At 33.8% G+C, this 15,012-nt stretch overlaps 2 protein-coding genes across 3 annotated transcripts; both read right to left on the reverse strand.

Annotated features, from left to right (window-relative positions):
- Positions 1-8: 8 nt before the first annotated feature.
- Positions 9-7,706, reverse strand: LOC133701519 (uncharacterized). Of its 2 annotated transcripts, none has more exons than XM_062125457.1 (9): positions 7,525-7,706; positions 6,026-6,245; positions 5,044-5,935; positions 3,762-3,829; positions 3,081-3,142; positions 2,209-2,312; positions 1,251-1,323; positions 929-1,109; positions 9-416 (listed from the first exon to the last, which is right to left on the reverse strand). In XM_062125457.1, exons 2-9 carry the CDS (start codon positions 6,222-6,224, stop codon positions 331-333), a joined length of 1,665 nt encoding a protein of 554 aa, XP_061981441.1. In that variant the 5' UTR covers positions 6,225-6,245; positions 7,525-7,706; the 3' UTR covers positions 9-330. The 2 variants fall into 2 exon arrangements, with proteins under 2 accessions (XP_061981441.1, XP_061981440.1); XM_062125456.1 differs by having other exon boundaries at positions 7,512-7,706.
- Positions 7,707-9,870: 2,164 nt separating this feature from the next.
- Positions 9,871-12,579, reverse strand: LOC133701518 (pentatricopeptide repeat-containing protein At1g32415, mitochondrial). Its single transcript, XM_062125455.1, has one exon. The coding sequence runs from the start codon at positions 12,524-12,526 to the stop codon at positions 10,292-10,294; it is 2,235 nt and encodes a 744-aa protein (XP_061981439.1). The 5' UTR covers positions 12,527-12,579; the 3' UTR covers positions 9,871-10,291.
- Between the last annotated feature and the right edge of the window lie 2,433 nt (positions 12,580-15,012).

Below are 15,012 nucleotides of genomic sequence, written 5' to 3' on the forward strand. Positions count from 1 at the left end.
ACAATAAATTATAAGAAAATCTATTTTACTCTTGTATTATTAAAAAAAGATACAAGGAATTTCATCAGTTTACACTGGATGGGGGATTAAATCCGGAACAGGTTTTGATTTTTGAAAGATTCTTTGTTTTGACAAATCTAATCAATCGGATCTACAAATGTACTCCAAGAGAGCACCATATGCTCATACAAAAAAGAAAAAACAGGCTAATAGTGGGATTCGAGAGAAGAAACAGAAGTTAATTTGTAAAATTCATGCTTAATTTGTGACAGTGGCCGCCAAGGTCTAAAGGAATAAATTACCATCTCACTCCAGTTCACACACTTGCAGTTACATATCAGACACAGACCAAAGATAGGCTTCCCTCTCTGTAGCTTGTTTCTCATTCATCCGTTTGACAAGTTGTTTCTCATATCCTACAACACAGACATCAAAATTATCAGTTTCTACACACACACTGAATTCTCTCCAGGACTAGCTAAACACATTATAACCAAAAATGATACCTACTGCTAGGTGGGCCAGGAGCCTCACATTTTTTTGGCGCAAGAAAATTGTATTTTCTTAAGCACGTAGAAAGCCAGCTTCGTGACAGGAAGAATAAATCCTCCACATAGGACTTAGACGGAATGTACACAAAAGGAAAAACAGATAAATAAAAACTGGAAGTGATTGAAAAGATGGGCTCTCAGTCCCATTGAGTGTTGGATATGAAACTCTAGCAAACACATGTTATGGAACATGTTACCACCTAATTACTCCCCACACTGGTAACTTACCATAGTTTAGCATGGATGATGGATCTAAAAACAATTGAAAGAAGCAGAGAAGGAGAACTGGCTCGTTAAAGATTTTTCTTTCTGGCTCGTTAAAGATTTTTCTTTCTGGTTAGCAGAAAGAGAAAGCAATCAGTTCAAATATAACTTACCATTACTTCGATCCACCCCATCCCAATGTCTTCCTGGTCTTATACCGTATCGATTTGGAGCAGCATCTAATCCTCGTTTTATCCAGCTGTGACTAGGTATGTCCTGGGGAATTATAAATCCTGATTCCTTCATCTTCTCGCTATCCCCTAGGTCTGCAAGAACCAGTTCAGAATGCTTTTTCTGCAACATGTCAAAATAATGTCCAGCTCAGTATTTAAGTATCAATGTCAAACAGCATATCATTTGTATTTTTCAGATACATAAAAAACTAAGCATCAAACTATGTAAAATCTAAGCCAACATAATCAGTCAACTAATCACCTTGACCAAATGTGCCATAGGATCGCCCCATCTTACTCTTTCCATCAGCATTTTGTCAAGTTCCGGATCATCCCTGTGAACATAACAACATGCATCAACAAATTTCTATAATCCAAGGTGGGTGAAAAACAAATATATTTTCAGGAATTTATTGATCATGGGATGTCATTTATTTTCTCATCTTTCTGTGGATCTAAAAGAAGATTTGACAAATAACCCAAAATCTTTTCTCATAAAAAAACAACAATATTATAAAGTTAAAAAAGAGCCTAAAAAATTATGCAATCCTTCAACACGCGGAAGAAGGGTAAAACAGTCCACAATGCTGTTAAATAAAAGTTATAAATAGGAACCATTCATCAAGCATCTTATTCATCAATACGCTAATATAGTTTTAAGAAACATTCAATCCAAAATTTCAGTTTCAGAACAATTACATTGCTTATTTTTACATACAAACATTGTTCATCACTAAACTAGCATATTAACCAGGTAGCCTTGGATGAAAATTAGAAAAAATGGATATTGAAAATGGGGTAGCTTCTCCAGCTTCCTATTCACATCCAGTTTCTATTGTTATACCAAACTAACAATCTTTGTTGCGCAGGATGATGGGTTTAGCAAATCCAGTAGAAGGTTTTTTTTTTTTTTTGTTATTTTTTACAGGAAGCCGAAAGTCAATACACACCACCAACAATGATGACAATAGCAAAAGTGTCCAATAGTTAATCTACGACTACTTTAGTTTGCAACAAGCAAAATTATCATCTGGACTTTAGCTAAGGAATAGCATGACATGGTGAGAAATTTGACTTGCAGAGTCCAAAAAAGAACTGGAAAAAAAAGAGAGAGAGAGAGAGAGAAGGAGATATTCCACTGGTCTGACAGAAACATGCAATTATGACACTTTCAATGCAAAGACTAGCACTAAGGCATTGTTTGGTATGTTTAGTCTTACCTAGTCCGTGCAAATGGCTTGTCCTTCTCAAGCTCTAACTCCTCCAGCCTAGTTTCAACTTCCCGCTTTTGAGCCAAGCCCTTTCCCCACTCTAACTTCTTTTCCTGATTAAAGAATGCAGCAAATAAGTAAAACTCATGCTCCGTGCATGGCAAAGGATAAAATAAAATGACACACAAAAAGAACGAAATTGATACAGAATGGTCCAAAAATAGTTCCAAGGAACATTCACATTGCAGTGTAGGGGCACACACTTGGACGAATCTGTGGAATCTCTCTGTACTTTGGGTTGGTAAATTAATTTGGATTGTTGTGTGCTTATAACACCTATTTGGTTTGTGTTCGGAAAGAATATTATGATGTCAAAGTGAAGCAAATCTATTGGAGGCTTCATGATATGAATGCCTCGAGGACAAATATTAGGTTTGTTTATGGCATCATAATATTATTGCTCTAAACAACCAAATATGTGTCCAAACCAGAGTAGGTTTCAAATTAACTTACCAACTAAGCCTGCCATCTATGTAATCCACAAACCAAATGTTGGATGTTTCTGGTAATTATGTGCATGCAAACCAACACACGAGAAGAGATAAAGCGCCATTAAACAACTGTCAAACCGTGAAACCTCAATCCTTGCAAAATAAAAATCCTTCCATGTGTATAAATAACTTTGAAAACAACTTTAACTAATGTCAACGGGGCGGGCTCTTTTAACCCAAAACATCATATAGCTTCCAAGATAATACCAATCAGATTCAAGTCATAGTGAATCCACAACCACGGAAACAACTATCGTAACAATTTCATCAAATTATGACATATAAGACCATTCAAAAATGAACGTTCATAAATACAGGTTAAACTAGTACCTTGGGTTTTTCCTCTACTTTTTGTTTTGATTTCAAGTAATCATCCTTTGATATGCGCTCTCCTGCAGCGTTAATTAGTAAAGCATGGTTAAAAGCAAGTTCGAGCAGGACTGGTTTTGGCAGATGGCTCTGCCTTCATGAGCTTTTTGGTGGGATAAAGTTTAATCAGAGTTAAATTTACAATTTTAAGGACAGGGATTGGGGTTCATAGATAATAGTACGATTATTATTTGTTACAAGATAGAAACTACAGTTGCTAAAGTTCCAAGGAAGATTTTCATGAATTAATTGGCTGGGAAAGGCTAGAAGAATATGTATCACAAAGAAAAAACATAAAAAATGCTGCAATTTAGTTTAGCTTGTTCCCAGCTGGAATGTGACAGAAGTTTGTTCAACAAGGCCCCCCCACCCACCCCCCACCACCTCCCCCCCCAAAAAAAAAAAAAAACCCACCCAAAATAAATAATATCGACTTAATAAAGCATGAAAACGTAAATAAACTAGATCAGCAACAAATTAAGGACTAATACAAGCACTAAGGACCTAGGACACTTTTCCTTAGACTAAAATGTCATCTTTGTTAGCATATGATCATAAACTTTAATCTTAGGTTTACAAATAAAAAATTAGTTCTCAAACATGAAACATATATGGCATCAACATCTCGTAGGGTTCACTAGCCTGTTTTCTTATCACGGTATACAGGTTCGGCACCCCGTCCACTTATAGAAGGATCCATCTTGTCAAACCTGCAAAAGGAAATGAATAAATTGCATCAAGAAAGTTGGTTCATTAAACCACCAAAACATAGCATAACACCAGTTCCTTCACTTCTCCATGTTATTGTAAGTAAAAATGTCAAATTATAGAAAGTAATTCAATCTGAAAGGATTGGGCATTGGCTATATGAAATCAGAGCACAGAATGCAGCTTCCCTACACCATGATGTTCATCAAGGACCACCAAAATGTCCTAGATTAAATTAAAATCAATAAATAGAAGACAAAAATTGTAATAAGAAATTCACGGGTACAATTTAATGGTGAAATAAGGGAGAATTATAGAAGGAAAGGAGAACTATTCCTTTTCCAAGACAAAGGAGCATTCGAGTGTTCCAGCCATTAGTGTTGATTTTTTTTTCTTGCTGCTTCAATGTATTTGTGAGCTGAATGCTGGAAATATCACTCATATCTCAAAGTTAGTTAAATAACTATATGACCCTATCACAAAAACTCAGAATCTTCATGAAACACCAGTACGCAGACATATTGAACTCTCAGCAAATGATACAGAGAAGTCTATAACTGGTGTTTAATTATCTGACCATGAGCATTAGCAGTCCCCTGTAGCAACTTACACCACAAGTCCCTTCCTAACATTTTCAAAGTTGCAAGCACAAAAATAAAAGGGCGATTACTTCACCATAAAATGAGGTTCACCAAACTTCAAATGTGTTTTGACTTGTGTTTGGATAGAGTGTAAAATATTGCAAGACTTGATTGGTTTTACACCAAACAATTGAAACTGATGGAGTATTTTTTTTTTTTTTTTTACACTTTTGGAGTGCGAAAAACTCACTACCACAACCAACCACCTCTAACATGATATATGACATTTCTACTACACTAATCCCACATACTAGAAAACCACAAAGAAAACGTTTCTTAACAAGTACAATCTTTCCCATTTTAGAACATCTTTACCCCATAGTTCAGTCTATAATGTAACAAACAGTAGCTGCCACAATCATGTGAAAAAAATCCATATGGCTAGTGTGTGCCAGAGAGCTAACACTAATCAATGGAGGCTTGCATTTAAAATAACTCACAGTTGAAACGAATATGTGAACATACATTGTACAGACAGAAAGCAAAAAACCACTTAATTAACCAGAAAATAGACAAAGTCAGCGCATGAAATGAGCAAAGAGGTCAGAGCACTTTAAATAATCATTAGAACTTACAACAATGATGCTTCCTTCTTAGTTTTAATTTCTTCCCGCATATCACGACCAGTGATCAGACCAGTTTTTGGCGGTTCCTTTGAAGAAACTGGATCAGATGATTCTTTCCTGTTTTTCCTTGGTGGAGAAATGTCTTGAGCCATGGATGCACGTGAATTACCACTCTGAGTTGAAAGCTGTAGTGATAAATGAGAATTATCAGGCAATCCTGATCTCCCAACATCCTTCTTTCTTTTCCTTGGGGGTGAAAGATCTGGCTCGGGTTTTGGTGATGGAGTATAGTGTCGTCGCCGCTGTTGTCTTGGAGGAGACAAATCAGTATCTTCTTTCAAAGGCTTCAATTTAGGTGATTCAGTATCAGTCCTCCGTCTTCGTGGTGGTGACAAATCAGAATTCAGAACACTGGTGTGTTTAGACTTTGTATAGGGCTTGGGTGATGGAGATTGATGGTGTTTTCGCTGCCTTCGTGGTGGTGACAAATCACTAGCTTCTCTTGAAGGCTTCAACTGCGGCTCAGGAGATGGTGTATCATTTCGATATCTTCTCTTACGGGGTGGCGACAAATCTGAATTCAAATTTGTATCAGGAGCAGGTGATGGGCTATGGTGCTGTCTCTGTTGTTGCCGTGGAGGAGACAAATCTGCATCATCTCCACCATTATGCAAAGGCTTCCCTTCATGCTCAGGTGAGGGTGTGTCATTCCGAACCTTCCTTTTATGAAGAGGGGACATATCAGGGTAAGGATCAGCAGAATTGGCATGGTTAGGAGATAATATAACCCAACCACTTCCATCCTCAGCAATTGCATTGTAAGCGCGTCGAGCTCTAATTAGCTCCAGCCTCTTCATTCGTTTAACTTCTATGTCTTCATCAACTTGAGGATTCTCTTCATCTACACAATCATAACACACAAAACATTATCAAAGCAAACTTCAAACTCTCAAATAAAATAATGTTTAGTAATATATGATTCTTTTTTTACCAGCTGAATCATTTTCCTCCTCTTCAAGCTTCACTGGCTTTTGCCAAACAGGGTCTTCATCCACAACTAAAACACCAGAGGCATTCGGTTTAATTCTCTTCTTCTTCTTTTTCACTTTCTTCTCTTCTTCTTGATTGTCACTTCCATATTTTTTCAAATATTCTTTCAATGACTTGGATCCCATAGTCGAAGACGCCATAATTTAATATAATTATCTTTCCTGGTATGACATTTAAAACATCTTACTACATACCACAAATAAGTTAACAATAATCGACTAGAGAAAACAATTAATACAAAAAAAAAAACAAGTAATCTTTATTTTTAAAATAGATAATCATAAACTTAGAGATAAGCAATTCAAACTTCAATAATTAATAGAATCAAAGATAGAGAGTCAAATTGGACCAGTGAAGGAGTATTTCCAGCAGCCAGAGGAGAAGTCTGGTGGAGGCATCAATCAGTCACCAATGGCAAGTATAATAAATTAAACGGGCTGGGAGTGTGTTGTGGTTGAAATTGAAATTCGATAGTTTTTATTTTAGCAAGGAGATTAAAGAGGAAGAGAAACTTTGAAGAACAATAAATGATAAACCAAGAGATGGAGAGAGAGAGAGAGAGTGGTGATAGAAAATAAAAGGCAATGGAATATTCAGAGTTTGATGAATTGGGAGGAGAGTTGAAAGAATTTCTCTGATCAAGTTTCGTAGGAGCCAAACACCAGCAAGGATTTTGAATTTTAATTTGGGAAGGAGATGGTTTTGATTCTAACTGGTTGTTTTAGAGCCTACAGATTTTTGGGTTGTGATGGGTGAAGATTATAGCCATGAAGATTATTGCACCGGCAAGGTACAGAATGAAGAAACACCAACTAAAGTAGGTTCCTTGCCCTTTTGGCTTATCCAACTGATCTTCCTTCCATAGGTTGAATTATGAAGTTTGTGCCTCCAAATCGTAATGAAGCTAATGCTAATGCTTCGTAGAGGACTGCATATTGAAGCAATGGTCAACCATTTTGTAGGGGATCAGATTCTTTATGGTAAGTTACAAGAGGAATCAGAGGACATACAACTTAATTTCAAGAACTACCATTGCTTCTTTAGCCTCTATGATCTTTGTTACGGCATGAACTGCCATTCCCTCTCCATGTACAAGGGAGAGAATTTGACAAAACAAGGTCGAAACTAAAACACCCAGATTGATTTTTTTATCAGAAAACAACTATCCCATTAGAGAATTAGAAAACCTATTAACCCTATGTACAGCAACAAACCAGTATACACAAAACGCTGCCAATTTCAGAAAAAACAAAGAGATACCCTAGTCAAGATCCTAGCGGACGAGGGCAAAATGAAATACCCATTATATACACACAAAAAATCAAGTATATTAGACTAAATTAAGAGAAGCCCACATTGAATCTCAACAAAACAAGCAAAAGAAAGTAAGATTTTTCAATCTAGAGGGTATTGAAAAAGACTGAAACCTTATTAGTATACCAGCTTTCCTCCCTTCCTTTAAGAATATATTGTTGCTGGTGGTGGCTATGGATCCCGTGGAGGAGGTGGCAGCTTGTGGGTCTCGGCAGAACTTCAGTTGCTTTTTGATTTGGGGTTGTTTTGTGTTTCAGACCGAGAGAAAAGAGAGGCTGGGTACGTTGTCAAGTTTTCAAAAACTTTTTTTTTTTTTTTTGACACTGCACGAATATATAATATAAATTTGAATTGTAAACTTGGTAAATTTTAACTAATTATATATTAATAATTTTAATTAATTAATAATTAATAATATAACATAATTCAAATAAAAATTAAAATTAAAAAAATTAAAAAAACCCAAATAATTTTATTTCTTTTTACATTAATTCCTTAATATTTTTAGACAAATCAATTCACTTACTTCACCATTTATAAAAAAAAAAATGAGTTCTTTAAATTTTGATAGAGAATTTAACATTAATTATTCCAAAAATTAAATATGTCAATTTATAATTTTTATTTTATATATTTACCAACTAAAACAGAGAAAATTATTAAGACATATTAATAATTTACATAAGGAGTTGTTAATAATAAATAAATATTTTTATTTTACAGAAATAAAATACACAAATAACTCGTATTATTAAAAAAATTATAGTAATTATAGTAAAAATCAAGTTCTTGGTTATTAGATTGCAAAGGTTTTGTAATATATAAATTGAAACAATGAAAATGCTAAGATATAGATTACTAGACTGCATAATTTTATATTTTTTTTAAACTCGTAAAATCGGTATGAGTTTATCAAATTTGATCAATTTTATTAGTTTTTAAATTTTTAGTTTGATTTTACACGTTAAGTATATATTAACTTGTAAAATAATACGATTTTACAAATCAATTCATGATTTTGATAATATTGCATGTGGTTATTGCTGGGGGTGTTCACCATCAATTCCTGTTTGGTTTAAATAAAAATACTTAACCGAACTAAAAAATTTTATTTCTGCAAAATTTAACTTAGATTGAACTAAAAACCAGTTCGGTTCAGTCGGGTCCTTTTTTTTCATTGAAAATGTCATTTAAATGGGCTTGTGTATTGGGTTTTTAATAAGTCTATTTTAAAGTGGGCTTATACAATTTTTTTATTAGGCTTAGGCTTTTGTAACAAAGATCCAATACCAAGCCGAATTGAATTATATGCAATTCATCAGATGTTCTACCTTACAGCAGATTGAAAATTTTCCAACGGACACAAAACTTAATTTTAAAATTCAATTTGCAGCCCACCAAGTCTACCTATTCAAACCTAAGCAAGAAAACCTAAACAGTCCACTGTAAGTTAGAAACTAATGAACAAATTCAGACAAAAAATAATTCATTAAGTGTAATTTGAATTCAGGAAGAATATCAACAATTCAACGACAAAAAATCTAGCAAGCCAACTGCAAAATTCACAAGCCAAATTCAGTAAAATAAAAATAAAAAAAGTTGGAAGATTAATTTTATAGCATCTTTATGATTGAAGGGTAAGTGATCATACTTGATATCTAATTAATAAACATATTCATATCAATTCCATGCACATGTAAAACAAGAAATATTAATTTTTCACGTATAATTAGATCATACCTGGCATCGGAGACCCTTTTCCATGCACAAAATGTGCCAACGCTTCTATTCCTGATGGAAATGTCGAAGCTTTTGGATCCTAAGAATGTAGGAATTGGGATATTATTAAATGGGTTGGGACTAAATTGGAGGACTTGTAATTTTTATGTTTCAAAAATATTTTTATAAAATTTTAAATTTATTTTATTTATTTTATTTAAATTAATATATATTTTCAAATTATTTTAATATGTTAATATTTAAAATATTTTTTTTTTAAAAATAAAATATATTTTTAAATAAAAAAATATTTTAAAAAATAATTATTACCATCATCTTAAATATACTTTTAACAATAAGGTGTAATTCTCCTACTCAAGGTCAAATATCCATACCCGCTTGAATATTCCGCTGAACATAGTGAATCTGGATTGTGGATTTCAACGGAAATGAAAGCTCCGGTAGTGTTGTCACGGTTGATGCTCCTCCACTGACAACAGTTTTGAACGTTGAAGATTTTGTAAGTCACCCATCAAAACCAACACGTGCCATCTCAAAAAGCAATTTTGAACATTGAAGCTCATAATAGTAAATTAAAGTGAGAAAGAACCTTGCAACAAAAAAGGATAATAGGGGAGACCGACCATATCAACAAGGTCACTATAAAAGGGCCGAGCAAACTTTATCCCTCAGCTGTTGTATAGAAATTTTTGACCCGAAACAAATTTAACATAGGAAGAGGATACACTTGGATGGTCCAACTAGTTTGAGATCCAGACTGGGCTTATTTACATGGAACGACAACAAGTAACATTCAGGTTGTAAGCAGTGTTGTGCTATTACAAGAATTTGTACGATGATATAATGAACAAATGGATATTGCCCTCTGAATACACATACAAAAATATGTGGAGGAAACGAAGGTGGTTTCCTTCAGTGATCAAAGTTTTCAATATATATAGGAAACAATGGCAGAGCATTGAAGGAAAAAGTAAGTTTGTTGCAGAAAAAAGTTTAGCCACTCCAGATTGCATCCAATAATTCCCAACCAAGGGATTATCTGAATCGGACCTCATAGATATCATCAAGATAGTGCCACATATCAAATCTGAACAGTTAGCAAAATTGCAGTGTCCATGCAATCAGAACTCTGAAAATCCCATGACTTCTACTATCATCCATCACCAGACTCAGATAAGAATAATAGCATTTCATCTGCTTCAGGATCTAGCTCATCTCCTGATAGAAAGACACAAACATTTCCATTTAGCACTATCCAACTGCATCCAGGGACCTTCCTCACACCCTTCAAACCCATCTCCTTCCTTAATTTTTGCTCCTCAATATGCTTGCCACAGGCTGCATATATGTTGCAGAGTGCAACATGAGCTGGTGCATTCAAAGGATCCAACTCAAGGAGTCGCCTGGCAGCATGTTGAGCAATGTCAGCGTTTTTCTCAGCAACCCCACATACACCAAGCAATGCCCCCCAGATAGCATGATTTGTTTCAAAAGGCAGTCCCAATATGAGCTCTTCTGCTTCACTTACTTTCCCTGCTCTTCCCAAGAGATTGATCATAGAAATGTAATGCTCCAAACCTGGTTGAATTGCATGAACGTCTCTCATTGCTTTAAATAATTTCCATCCTTCACTAACTAACCCAGCATGGCTACATGCTGACAGGATTCCCAAAAAAGTAACTGAATTTGGGCGAGTCCCGGATTGGAGCATGGTTTCAAAAACTTTCAGTGTTTCATTTGCCAGAGCATGATGTGCTAATCCCATAATCATGGTATTCCAAGAAATTAAGTCTCGATAAATCATGTTTGTGAATATGCTATATGCATCATGTATCTCCCCACATTTCGCATACATTGAGATCAGAGAATTACTAAGAATCAAGTCACAGGCTGATAGTGTTTTCATCAGCATGTTATGCAACTGCCTCCCAAATTCAAGATGAGCAATTGCACCTGCTGCTCCAAAAAGAATAGCATAAGTAGAACTTAATGGTGGAACACCATGAGCCAGCATTCCCAAGAGGAAAGAGGTTGCCTTAAGGAAAAGCTCATTTTGGACAAGCCCTGAAATCATTGATGTCCATGCAACCGAATCCTTATCAGGCATGTTTTCGAATAGATAGCAAGCCTCAGAAACATTTCCAATATCAAAATACCCAACAATCATTGAAGTCCATGTGATGTTGTCCCGAACAGGTATAGTATCAAACAATTTTCGAGCCTTTTCCACTTGTCCAATCCTAGTATAACCATTAATCATATGATTACAAGACTGAACAGCATAACTATTTAAGTTCTTGTTAAAGACACAGTGTGCATAATCCATGGCACCAAATAAAGAGTACATGTGAATAAGGCTCTTGGCTATCCTGCCATCATAATCCTCATATTCCAACCCATTAATTATCAGTTGAGCATGTAACTGCTTGCCAAGATGATGAAACCTCATACCAGCACAAGCATAAGCAAGTGAAATGAAGGTCTCTCCATTTGGTGCTATATTGGACCTCCTCTTCATCTCAAGAAAAAGCAATAATGCTTCTCCATAGTAACCATTCCAAGTGAACCCACTAATCATGGCTGTCCAAGAAACAACATTTCTCTCAGGAATTCTACAAAAAAAACAATAAGCCTCCTGAACATCACCTATCCTGCAATAACCTGCTATCATAGTAGTCCAGGTTATCACATTCCTGTCCTCCATCTCCTCAAACAAAACCCTGGCTTCCTCCATTCTACCATTCTCTGCAAACCCCTTTATCATAGCATTCCAAGAAATCACATTCTTCTCTGGAATCTCATCAAAAACCCGCCTTGCTTCCTCCAAATCCCCATTCTTAATCAACCCAGCAACCATTGCATTCCACGAAACAACATTCCTCTCTGGCATCTCCTTAAACAATTCCCTTGCCTCACAAATCCTTCCTGCATCAGCTAACCCACAAAGCATCGAAGTCCATGAAACAACATTCCTCTCTGGCATCTCTTCAAACAACCCCCTTGCCTCACTCAGCCTCCCGCACTGCAAATACCCTGACAACATCACGTTGTAACTAACAATATTTCTCTCAGGCATGATATCAAAAAGAACTCTGGATTCGTCAATGAAGCCAATTCTTGAGTATTTTGTAAGCAAGGAAGTCCAGTAAGCAATTCGGCTATGGCGGCTTCTCTCGGGAAACTTGTCAAGTAGGTTGCGTGCTTGTTGGAGTTTTTGTTGAGAGAGCAAGCAGAGAAGTTGAGAGTCATCTAATGTGAGTTTAGAGTAATGGGTTTTCGAAATTTCTGATTGGGACTTAAGGAACCGAACATGGGGTGAAAAAATTCGAAGTTTGAGTGAAATTTTTGAAAGAGACATCTTCAGGGTTTTGAAACAAAAGGCGGGCATCACCTGTTTTTACAAAGAAACGGTTCAGACAGCTCCTTTTGAAATCGCATTGCTGGGGCAGTGCAGAAAACGGTGTCGTGTGCAATTATTGATCCAAGTCAGACTGGGTAGACTTCGGCACCGTTTGGCATTGCATTTGTAAATGCGTTTCGTTAAAATTTAAATTTTTTTTTTTGCTAAAATTAAGTGTGGTTTGTACTTTTTGGATCGTTTTGATATGCTGATGTCAAAAATAATTTTTAAAAAATAAAAAAACATCATTGGCATGCATTTCGATACGAAAAGCTATTTAAAAAGTACTCACAATCACACTGTCAAACACGCTATTCGTTTTAACATCTACTAGATTTGTACCCGAGTCTCACTGTGAGTACGTTATTTTTTAAAAAAATAAAAATAAATATACAAATTTTTCAAATGTGTGTGTGTATATATATATATATAATTAATTAATTAAATCAATATTTAATCAATATATAACAAAGATTAAGATATTTTTATAATATATTTTTACTCAATGAAATGACTATTTGTATTGATAAAAAGTTTAAAAAATTATAAATAAAAACAAACTAAATCAAATTATAAAACTCAACTTTAAAATAATTCAATGTAAGTAATGAAACTGAAAAAAATTAAAAAAAAAAGATTTGGGTCAACCCATGTAAATGTGCAAATCTTGCGACCATAAACACGTGATTAGAATAATCCCATAGAAAGGAAAGTGAAATAAAAAGCACGAAGATCAATTCTGAAAAAAATAAATATTAAATGATGAAATAAAAAAATATATATTAATTTTTGTTTAATAATTATGTTTCTTATAATATATTTTTCATTTAATAAAATGATTATTTGTGCTAATAAAAGGTAAAAGAAGTCATAAACCAAAGCGAAATGAATCAAATTACGAAGTCCAACTATAAAACAACATAATGTTGAATAATAAAATTGAAATATATATATATATATATATATATGGCTGAACCTGTATTAACTTGCTAACCCTATAACCATTGACACAAAATTGAGATAACCACATATACCAATTCCTAAAAAAATAAATGTTGAAAGATGAAATAGAAAATAATATCAATTTAGAAAAAAAAACATAAAAATATAAAAATCAATCTGTGTTAACTTTCAAAACTCTTGATTGTGGTCATAAGGGTAGATTGATAGCATAAAAGGTAAGCCCAAAAAACAATGAAGTAAAATTCCCAACAAAAAATGTCGAGGCATAAAACTAAAAATAATTAAAATATAATTTTGTTTTTAGTCAATTAGGATTAATCTACCAATATCATGAACATGAGCATAGAATTTGGATAATCTTACGGAAAGGAAAGTGAAGTGAAAAAGAAAGCATAGAGATCATTTCCATAAAAATCAATTATTAAATAATAAAATTGAAAAAAAAAGTCAATTTTATGAAATGACCTAAAGTTAACATGTATTAACCTTCAAAGCTCGTGACCTGATAAAAAAAAATATCTAGGTATGAAATAAAAAATAAAATACATAAAAAAAATCTAGAACAAAATAAACAACAATAAAAAAAACAAGGGTCAAAATCAACATGAAAAAAATTAAAATCAAATGATGAATGATGGAACTGAAATAAAATTCAATTAGAGGAAGGATTTAAATATACTAAAAGAATGAAGATTAAATTTGATATTAAAATCAAATGAAACCCAATTATTAGAGATGAAATTGAAGAAAAAAATCAACAAAAAAAATAGCAATTAAAAGGTTAATAACTAAATTGGATTTGAAATATAAATAGAGGACACTCCATACCTTTTCCAATCACTTTTCCTTTTTAAGAATATTTTACATTTGTAAAATGCCATATTGCTACTAATTCAATTCGACTATAGAAAAAAAATGAAAAAACAAAAATGAAAAAAAAACAAAAATGAAAAAGGCCTTTAGAATTAAGTTTTATTTATATTGTTTCCCATGATCATGATCAGATCAAGGTAAGTTTTTTTTTCCTGCTTCATTAATTTTTTTTAATTTGATCTTTTTAAATTGATTTGATTTTACTTATGATTTGACTTTATAATTTATTTTTGTTACTTTAATACAAATATCTTGTAATATCAATGTGAATTTTTAGTGCTTAGTTAATGTTTGGTTTTATAAAATAAAATTTGGATAATTTAAAACAATTAAGTATTAACATACTAAAATTGAAAGTTTGGCAAGTATGAGATTGCTATAAATGGACATTGAAAGATGGCAGGTACGTGCAACACAAATGCTAGAGAGTGGGAGGTGCCTACAATCTTTTAGAGGTGCGAGTGACATCTCATCACATCCAAACAATGATTTTCATAGCGGTATTGAAAGAGTCAAGGTGTCTCTTTCCGCATGGGGTACTCGTGTTGTCAAGTATGTGATGGTGTGTTGCCACCAACCTCTGTTTTTTTTTTGTTCTTTTTTTTTTTCTTTTCTCCTCAAAATTCATGTTGGTCATT

Source organism: Populus nigra, chromosome 8 (genome assembly GCF_951802175.1).
Source record: "Populus nigra chromosome 8, ddPopNigr1.1, whole genome shotgun sequence".
Taxonomy (NCBI): domain Eukaryota; kingdom Viridiplantae; phylum Streptophyta; class Magnoliopsida; order Malpighiales; family Salicaceae; genus Populus; species Populus nigra.

What these genes read in the sequence shown, in the direction of transcription:
- LOC133701519 (XM_062125457.1), bottom strand. Translation starts at nt 6,224, where the DNA reads ATGGCGTCTTCGACTATGGGATCCAAGTCATTGAAAGAATATTTGAAA. An exon ending in GGAGGAAAATGATTCAGCTG is followed by an intron (nt 5,936 to 6,025) that starts GTAAAAAAAGAA and finishes ATGATTGTGTAG; the next exon opens with ATGAAGAGAATCCTCAAGTT. An exon ending in TGGGGTGGATCGAAGTAATG is followed by an intron (nt 417 to 928) that starts GTAAGTTATATT and finishes TCTGTGTTGTAG; the next exon opens with GATATGAGAAACAACTTGTC.
- LOC133701518 (XM_062125455.1), bottom strand. Translation starts at nt 12,526, where the DNA reads ATGCCCGCCTTTTGTTTCAAAACCCTGAAGATGTCTCTTTCAAAAATT.